This window comes from Antrostomus carolinensis, unplaced genomic scaffold (genome assembly GCF_000700745.2).
Source record: "Antrostomus carolinensis isolate BGI_N321 unplaced genomic scaffold, ASM70074v2 scaffold41310, whole genome shotgun sequence".
NCBI classification, from domain to species: domain Eukaryota; kingdom Metazoa; phylum Chordata; class Aves; order Caprimulgiformes; family Caprimulgidae; genus Antrostomus; species Antrostomus carolinensis.
The window spans coordinates 18456-28301 of record NW_010290048.1 but is presented as its reverse complement, the minus strand read 5'-3'; the positions used below and the strand labels follow the sequence as shown (position 1 = coordinate 28301).

Sequence of the window (9846 nt, the reverse complement as noted above, 5' to 3'; positions counted from 1 at the left end):
TTGTCCCATCAGTGTCCCTGTCCCCCCCCTGCAGTGCTTTGTTTCAGTGTTTTATATTCTATATATAAAATGTGGGTATACTTTTTAAAACTATTTCCTTTAAAATATTCCTGGGCTAGGGTAGTCTGTCTTGATGAAGTCTGTACATGAATCAACCTCTTTGTAACCTATGTTACAGTAAGAATTTTAGGAATTTCCTTTATTAGGACCCGTTAGGATACTGCAGCCACTGAGTGAGCTGCATTGATTTCTTGGTAAAACAGCCTGAAATTGCCTGAAATTTATGGCATATGCCAACGTTCTGTACACTACTCCTTTCAGTACGCAACACTTAAATATCCTGAAGTCGGTCTTTTACTGGCAAATGTTATCCCACATTTAATTCTTCTAATATTCTTTGTGGAGAAACAGCAATTTTACTCTGAAACTGTTTTTCAGGTTAGTTGACTGCCGCTAGTGGCATGGTGAGAAGTCTTGAGGAGCAGCTGCGAGGGTGTCTCACGGCAAGGGGACCGTTCTAGAAGCTGGGCTTGGAACATCATGGGCCAGTGTGTCACAAAGTGCAAGAATCCTTCTTCTACCCTTGGCAGCAAAAATGGGGAAAGGGAATCCAGCAGCAAGTCACATAATAAGAGAAGTGCAGTCCACAAAGATGACCATGGTTCAGCTTGTGGGAAGTCTTCAGGAGATATACTTGTGAATGGGACAAAGAAAACGGACTCTGCTGTGGAGTCTAGTCAGCCTCCAACGTTTTCTGGAGATACAAAGAAAGACTCTGTTTCCAGCGCAGAAGAATCTTCGCTCCAAAGGATTGGGGAGTTATTTAGGAGGTATAAGGATGAGCGGGAAGATGCCATACTGGAAGAAGGAATGGAACGATTTTGCAATGACCTCTGTGTTGATCCCACTGAATTTAAAGTGCTAGTTTTGGCTTGGAAATTCCAGGCTGCTACCATGTGCAAATTTACAAGGTTAGTTCTTGTAGAACTTGTAATTATTTTCATATGTTAAAGTATATCCTGTCACCTGTGTGTTGGAGAGACAGCCTCATTAGCTTCACTTACTTATTTCTTCTAACGCTTGCGTTTTAATCAAATTAATTCCTGCCACTGCAGAAGGTAAGCTTTGTATTGTCCTCTTTTCCCCTTCCCCTCACAGTGGGTTTCAGGACTGAAAGAGTGGTTTTGGACATTATGATGAACAGTGTAGTGAGAGTCTGTAGACATTTGTTTATTCTTGATTTACCAAAAGCACTTTTACTGTATCCAGCATTGTCTTGGTGCTGAGATTGGACATTGAAATTAATTTTTGCTTTAAAGCAATGTGAGATTCCTTAGTAATCGCTACCAATTCTGTTGTTATTCTGTAAAGGAATGTCAGACTGCTTCCTAAAAGTTGTTCCTTCCCAACCAGTGTTACACTTAATGTCTTTTTCCAAATAGTCCTGTTAAAGCATAAAGAAGGAAGGAAACACAAGGTTTTTGACACTGGTAGCTGTTTCGTACTGGCTGATAAGTGATGGGTGTTTAAAGTGCTGTCTGTCCTTCTGGACAAGGGAGTCAGTCACAGAATCACAGAATCATCGGGGTTGGAAGGGACCTCAGGAGATCATCCAGTCCAACGCCCCTGCCAAAGCAGGCTCCTTACAGCAGGTTGCCCAGGAAAGTGTCCAGGCAGGGTTTGAACATCTCCAGAGATGGAGACTCCGCAGCTTCTCTGAGCAGCTTATTCCAGTGCTCCAACACCCTCACAGTGAAGAAGTTTTTCATAAAGTATGTGTGGAACTTCTTGTGTTCCAGTGTTTGCCCATTGCCCCTTGTCTTGTCACCAGGCTCCATCCGTTTGGTCCCCGCACTTCAGGTATTTATAGTCATTGATAAGATCCCCTCTCAGCCTTCTCTCTTATAGCATGTGTGATGCTACAGGAAATGACAGAATGGCTAAAACCTAAGAGAACAACAAAACTAAAACAGCCCCTCCCCAACTTGATTACCAATGTCCAGGTAAGAGCAAGTAAAGATTTCCTACAGGGACTTGCTGAGAGAGAATGAGTTTTTAATTTTTTTGGTCTAGCTAGATTGCTTTGAGCAATGCTACCTCTTTTTATTCAGCTAATAACTTTCAAAATTACTGTGGTGTTCTGAGCCTTGAACCAAGCCTCTGCTGTGCACTGAACAGGGATAGCTTTTCCAGCATCTTCAGAGGGTTTGTGGATGTGGGTGTGCGTCAAATGGATGAGTTATTCTGGAATGCAAATGTGGATTTGCTGGAGGCTGCCAGTGAGGGTATTTGCTAACATGGTAAAGGGATTGCAAGTAGTGTCTGCGATTCTGCACAGCCACCCTGAGTTTTAGTAACATCATTTTGGTTTTCTTGGAAAAGGCAAGTCTAGTGGCGAGAGGTTACCTTTGTTTAGGGGCGTGCCCCTCGATACGTGTGCTGATCAGCTTCTTCCATCAAGGAAAGCAATGTGGTCTGCTGTTCTCTTGAGTGCTGCCCTTTCTGCTGCCTTCTCTCCAGCCCATCCTGTGTCAGAGTCTACTGGCTTGGGTTAATATTGGCTGGTTTTAACACTTGCTCATGAGCATTAGAAAAATCACAGCTAACCATCTCCCCACTTGGCCACATTATTAGTAGGCTAATTGGTGTAGGAGTGGTGCTTCAAGCAGTGTTTATATGCTGTGTTGTGGCCTGTGCTCTGTGATGCCCTGCTCTCTTCCCTCTCCCAGCAGGTGCTTTCACTGACTGTTGCAGTTGGGACCTTTTTTTGTTTTGCAGGCTGAAAGAATAACCAAAAGCCACAGGAAAGCCACCAGTGAACTGCTCTGTCCCTTGAGAACAGCTTGCCCAGAGCATGGGTGTTTAGACATGGGCAATATCAAATCAAGCTGGTTTATATTTGTGACGCTTCCATGTGTAAAAGTGGTGTTTTCAAACATTTGGCATTTCTTCTGTGGTAAATTTTATTCACTTTTTAATGTGAAAAGCACTGGATGTGGTTGTATCAAGTAGCCATAGAACCAGACAGCAAAATCTTTCAAATGCTAACAGTGCCCAAACAGATCTGAGTGGTGTCTGTGCTCCTCCGAGCCATGAGGAACTCTTGGAAACTTCTCTCTTTCCAATATGTCCTGTTGCCAAGATCTTTGTGCCACCTGGGCTTAGAGCACACCTTGTCTTGTACAGATAACCCTCCTCTGATTTGGTGTAGCTGAATGGAGATGGGAAGAGTTCGGCACGAGAGGTCGGTGGGAAGCGCTCACACTAACTTATCTTCTCTTGCTTAATAGGAAGGAGTTTTTTGAAGGCTGCAAAGCAATAAATGCGGACAGCATTGATGGCATTTGTGCAAGGTTCCCCAGCCTCTTAAACGAAGCCAAGCAGGAAGATAAATTCAAGGATCTCTATCGTTTCACCTTCCAGTTCGGCCTGGACTCTGAAGAGGGACAGAGGTCGCTACATCGGGAAATAGCCATTGCCCTTTGGAAATTAGTCTTCACCCAAAACAAGCCCCCCATTTTGGACCAGTGGTTACACTTCCTAATCGAGAACCCCTCAGGAATCAAGGGAATTTCCCGGGACACGTGGAACATGTTTCTAAATTTTACTCAGGTGATTGGACCGGACCTTAGCAACTACAGTGAGGACGAGGCCTGGCCGAGTCTCTTCGATACCTTTGTGGAGTGGGAAATGGAGCGAAGGAAAAAGGAAGAGGAAACCAAATGTACTACGTCTTTGGACACAGAGGGCCTGTGTGCAGAGGAACAGACTTAGCGGCGTGGAAGCAGCAGTGACGAAAGTGACCTGTTGCCCTTCATGAAATATAAACTCTGGATGTTTCTGGAAATTACCGAGGCTCCAGATTTTTCTACTTTACACCTTTTTCTGCCTTGTCTTTGAAAGGGCTCTAAAATGCTGTATCATGTTTTAGGCACTTTCTTAATTTTGGTTATTCCTTTTACTCTTGCCCTGAAATATTTGGCCCTGGCTACAAGTTAAGCATTTTTGGGGTTGTTTTTTTTAAGACTTCAGATTAGTATAAGTAAGTCTGATATTTCTTGCACAATGTAGATCTTTTTAGTTAGGTTAAATTAACATTGCTAAATTATACAGTGCCAGATTAAGTTTTTCATACTACATCTGTCAGGGCAGGTCTGTACTGTGTGTAGTGCTGTTTACATTGTTGAAATTTTAGGCTGTAATAATTTTAAGGTTTTACACCAAGATGAACAGCAGTGTTAACTGTTAACTATAAATGCATTAATCCCCCTGATAATAAGGCTCTAAAAAACCAACATAAACAACAGCTTTTTGTAATATGGCTAGTTCCCATTTTAAGCTAACTCTTAGTGAATGAGTCCGGATCATTCCTTTCTTTGGCGTTTCAAACTAAATGTTGGGATTGTTTTATAAAATTACTGTACCTGTCAGTCAACTGAGTGGTAGATGATGATTTGTATCTAAATCTCTTACACAACACATAATAAGAGAGCAGTACTACCTCAGTTTTATTGAAAGTAGACTTCTTGATGGACTTCCATTTTCTCTGGAAGTTGTATTTTTGTGGTTACATGAGAATATTTTTACTTGACTATAAGAACCAAAGGTTCTGCTTCTTAAGTTTGCTAAACATGGACAGAAGCAACACACAAACCCTAAGTCTTCAAGGAAAACTGTGGTATAATTCTGCTTTAATTTGTTTGATTTATACCTAAAGTATTATCTTACTTGTCTGGCAAGCACAGTACTTCTATGTAAGGAACTATCTTTTGCATTAATATTGACAAACCAATTTTTTTAAAACCTATGTTTAATTGCTAAATCGCAGTTAATACTCCACACTTTCTGGAGCAACAATATTGGCATCTGATGACAGAGTGAATTCTTAATGTGTTCTTAATGACAACAGTGTAGATGAGTCATTTTTAGACTGATTTGATAATATTTGGATAGGAGTCAATTTATTATTTTACAATGCCTGTATTGGGACTATTTGCCTGTTGAAACTGTTGTGACTTAAAGGGAGTTTTATTAACACTGGTTGAACTTTTTTGGTTATTGATGCTACCTTTTTTAATTTTAGTATGTCAACTTTTTTACACCTTTTGGTAAAAGGGATGTTTGCCAAGGCTTTCTATAGAGCTAAGTACTGGCTTAATGAATTTGATACACCTCCATGACATGCCTTTTATTTTCAGATCTGCATTTAAGGATCATAAAACAGCTTCAATTAAAAAGAAACCACAACAAAAAACAAACCGAAACAAAAAACCCCTGGACAGTCATCCATCACATCTCATGGCTTTTGGGATATAAGGGTGTTAAAGCTAAAGGGAAACAGATTTTAAATGGCGAGGTTGTCAGTGGATCCAGGATGGCACGCTTTGCACATCTGCTGTGCCTCAGAGGGGTTAGCAGAGAGAGGAGGAGGAGGATCTGCCTGAATTCCATCACTGGCTTTGCTGTTGAGCAGCCTATGCAATAGCTTGGGTCTGAGATCACAAATTACTAACCAAACCTGGGTGTTGAAAACTGTTTAAAGCCAAACCCACGGGCCACAGAAAGCCTCTCTTTTCATCTCATAAAAGGAGAGTTTGGTCCATGCAGCTTTTGCAGGCTCTTGCTGGGAGATGTGTTAAGCTGGAAAACAAAGGTAGTTGTTGCAGGTGATGCAGCGGGGTCTGTCCCTTTGCAGGAGGGGGGCCCTGAACTTGCTGTGTTGTAGGCAAATACACCCAAATCTTTGTCCTTGCTACTATAACCTTCCAAGCTACCATGGCACAAGCACTGTTTGGCAGCAGAACCTGACTCTGATTTGGTGAGCAAAGCACTTGTGCTTGGATAATTGAATTTATGGCGAGACTTTTGCTGGTGCTGTTATTTAAAAAAAAAAAAAAAAATTCCCCAACAGAGGCTGCTTTGTTAGGAAAAGTTCCAAATGGAGACTGATTTGATAGTAAATGAAGACTGTATTTAAAAGTTTGAGACTACTCATTAATTCAGCTATTAAATGCTTTGTTCATCTCTTAATTTATTTTTTTTTTCCCTAAAGGGCATTTAAAATTCTTAGAATGCAAAAACTAACTATTTGAATTGATAGCCAGTGCACACACATGCACACAGAATTGTGGCAGTGGCTGCTACTGATCTGCGTGCTAAACTGCAGCAGCTGGAAGGATGAGGGATGGAGCTCTTGAAGGCATTCATTATCTTGTGGTCTGAATGTGGATTGCAGTAAGGAAATCAATCTGTGGCACATCAAGGCTTTAGCCATTTTAGTGTATCAAATGTAATACAGCTCCTTTTTGAAAGTGGTGATGGTGAATATACAGGAAGGGAAAATCTTATTTCCTGTTGGGGAAAGGACACACAATTCTCAGTGGCTTAAGCCCTGTGCTTTCAGTAGGAGAGGAGGACAGCCTTGATCTTGTTCTGCTGCTTTCAGCCTGGCAGGAGCAACTCCACCCGTTGGGGAGGATACTGGCAAAAATAGCCAAGTGATCTGTCTAGTGAAGTACCTTTTTTTTTTTTTTTTTTTTTTTTTTTTTTTAAGCCTAATTTCATGTTTTTAATTACCGTTTTCAGAATGCAAGCCAGACCTGTATCAGTTTTAAACTCCTGAACCAGGAGCTGAAGGTGCAACTCTGACAGTGCTGAAAGTGAGAGGGGGCGTCAGACCTTCCCTTGGACTGCCTGGTGATTTTGGGATCCTGAACGAGAATAGACCCTACTCTGTAGTGCTGGTGTGCCCGTGTGGGACTGGGGGTTTGTACACGTTCCTGAGAAGTCTTTAACGATACTGGAGCCTCTGAAAATATGCTTGTTCAATGGTTAAACTGTGAATATCTGTGGAACAGGCCAAATACATTCACTCTTCATTTTTATATAGTTTTATTATGTAGGGCACAGGACTGTCGTAAGCAGTGATGCTGATGAAATCCTTGAAACCACTGCAACTATTTAATTTTATTTTTTTTTTATTAGTATGCATTAGAAAACTTGATGCATGTAGTGAATCTGCTGCAACTTGGGATAAATAACTATAGCTAACTATATAGGTATTTTTAGTAATATACTGGAAAACTGGTCTGACATCCACATTCTGTGGCATTTTATTGCCTTCCCTTACACGCAAAGAAATACAACTCCTGCAAACGTTACTCCTGAGTAATAAAACACTGATCACCTGCACCACATTATAGTTTGCAACACCTTTAAAATTTGGCTCCCAGATAAACTGGAGGCTCAGTTGTGCTAATTCTTACTTGTGTGGGTGCATTTCTGAGGTCAAAGACTGTTTATTGATTCAAGTAAGGATTTGAAAGATTCCGCCCATAGCTGGCCATAAAACGTGACTGAGGAGGAGATTAATTGAAATTAAATGCTGAATTGTGAGTTTACCTGCTGCTGGTGCTATGCTATATGGAGAATTACAGCTTTTTAATACTGTGCAATTGTAATGAAAGAACCACGGGAAAAATAAATGAAGGTGTGGTGGGTGGCATGGAATCAGACAGCTGAAGGCTGTGGCAGTTCAGTCCGCCCCAGGACGAGCGCTGGCTTCCCCGGGCTGGCACGGCAGATCTGCTCATGAATCAGCCTCTGAACCACCACAGCTTTTCAGCCAAGCACTTTTTATGAGCATGAAATGAGTCCACTCTGCTCTGGTGAGGAGTGAGTGACCCAGAGTTGGTCACAGATAGCTGTGGCCCCTGCTCCTGAGGGCAGGGTGGCTGTGGGGTGGGGGTTCAGAGTGCTGGGGGCAGCAGCAGCTTTGTCTCTGACTTTTATTTCACTCCTGGTCTGTCTGTCAGAGCCTGAAGAACCCGTGGATCCCAGGACAGGTACTGGCCTGTCACCTGTGATTCCCAGACATGGCTATGCACTGACTAGTGACCTTAGTATTTTCATGACACTGTCAACATAAGTATCTTCCTTACAGTTCCAAGCTTTGTTTAAAAAAAACCCAAACAAACCCAGAAACACTGAAGAAACACCATATAGTTAATAGCCACCTCAGCTGTGATGTAATTTGTTGGCTGAGGTTACATCATTCCCATTCATCAGAATATAATAGTCATTGTGAGTTTCTGGATCTTGCAGCCTTTGTTCTGCAGTGTGATCCTTTTTTAAAAGATCCTTGGTAAACTGGGTACCCAGTTCATCCCCTGAGCTCACTCTGCTTGAAATGTGTGCATGTGAATTTGCCTGTCACATCAAAAAGGAAGATGCTTAACCTGAAACTCAAAATTCTTCAGGGTAGTATTTCAATATACAGCAAAGCATAAATATTTTTTGAAATAAGTATTGAAAGCTAAGTGTCTGCTTAAATTTTGTTGTGTGCAAACAAAAGCATCAGTGTTAAAATTTTCTCTCTGGACTATTGAAGATCGAATCTTTGGTTTTACATTGTCAACTGAAGTGAAACACATGAGATTGTAGGACAGAAGGCTGTAACTTCTTTACCATGAAGTACATAGGTATCTCTACCTCTTGTTTTTAGACTTGAATAGTTGAAGGTTGCCATCCTTTTTTCCCAGGATTTTATGCCTGGATGAGTAATCTTTTTTTTTTTTTAATTGACCCAAATTAAGTATTATCTCTTTGCCATACTTTTTGGTATACTGCTTTTAATCTGCATGCAATCGACCCTTTGAAAGGGAGCCAAGTCCAGCTGCAAACAAGCGTCGGTCCTGCCGGGTGCTAGTTTTGGGGTGCAATAGAGTGACCGACTGGAGCGACATCGCATGTGGCTCAGGGCCTTTGTCATCACAGCCTCTTCCCTGGTCAGGCTACTTGGGCTGACAGTAAATTGAAGGTGGAGCAGCTGCTCCATCTGGACCTTGAAAGACTTTAGGAACCCACCTGATGCAGCGCCATGAGTGTATTTTTCTTTTGATGAAAAATACTGTGTTTTGTTCAGTGTTGGACTGGACCTGTAACACCCAGCAAAGATGGGAGTTGCAGAAGCGTAAAGGGTGCACACAACCTTTTCCTCCCTGAGGTCAGAATCTTGCTCAGGATAAGACCCTTTTGCTTGAGCCAAGCTGGAGCATTCTCAGGTGTATTGGACATGCTGGAGTAGCTTCAGGGCTCAGTTGCATTCATTAATGCATGTAGGTGATGTCCCCTTTTTCTGCAACATATCTGTCCCCCTTGCTTTCCTCCCCCCAAAGAAAACTCCAACAGAATTGCTGGCATTGCAAATCCCAAGTAGATGCTGTGCTGTCGCAACCGTTGCTACAAGATTCTTCCAGTTTGAGGGCTGCTTTTGGGATGTGACCTCTTGCACTATCTGGACGGGCACAGATTTTAAGAGAACAGGGGGCATGTGAGAATACAGAGCATGAACGTACTGGTCCTGCTAACAGCCTGCCTTAAATCACAGCAGTTCCTCGCTACTATTGCAATCCTCAGTCTTTCTGTAGTTAGCTTTTAAAATTCAACAGGTTCTGGAGGTTATACAACTTCTAAATATTTTTTGAAAAAGCTTCTATCTTTGCGTAATTGCACTCTTCAGATAAGCCCTTTTTGGTAACATGTCATTTCACACTACTGGTCCTGCTAACAGCCTGCCTTAAATCACAGCAGTTCCTCGCTACTATTGCAATCCTCAGTCTTTCTGTAGTTAGCTTTTAAAATTCAACAGGTTCTGGAGGTTATACAACTTCTAAATATTTTTTGAAAAAGCTTCTATCTTTGCGTAATTGCACTCTTCAGATAAGCCCTTTTTGGTAACATGTCATTTCACACACAGAGAAAATACCCCTCTCTGATGTTTTTACTGTAAAGTTGGGTTTTTTCCCCTGTAAATGATACTTGGGCTAAAGGTTGCCTACTGCTGAA

At 41.8% G+C, this 9846-nt stretch overlaps 1 protein-coding gene across 1 annotated transcript; it reads left to right on the top strand.

Moving 5' to 3' along the window:
- Positions 1-540: 540 nt before the first annotated feature.
- On the top strand, positions 541-4497 carry DCUN1D3 (defective in cullin neddylation 1 domain containing 3). The gene is made up of 2 exons (XM_010172106.2): positions 541-971; positions 3291-4497. Exons 1-2 carry the CDS (start codon positions 541-543, stop codon positions 3772-3774), a joined length of 915 nt encoding a protein of 304 aa, XP_010170408.1. The 3' UTR covers positions 3775-4497.
- Positions 4498-9846: the final 5349 nt, after the last annotated feature.

Excerpts from the sequence above, each read along its gene's own strand:
- DCUN1D3 (XM_010172106.2), top strand. The coding sequence starts at position 541 with ATGGGCCAGTGTGTCACAAAGTGCAAGAATCCTTCTTCTACCCTTGGC. Across the intron at positions 972-3,290 it reads ACCATGTGCAAATTTACAAG|GAAGGAGTTTTTTGAAGGCT; the intron begins GTTAGTTCTTGT and ends CTTGCTTAATAG.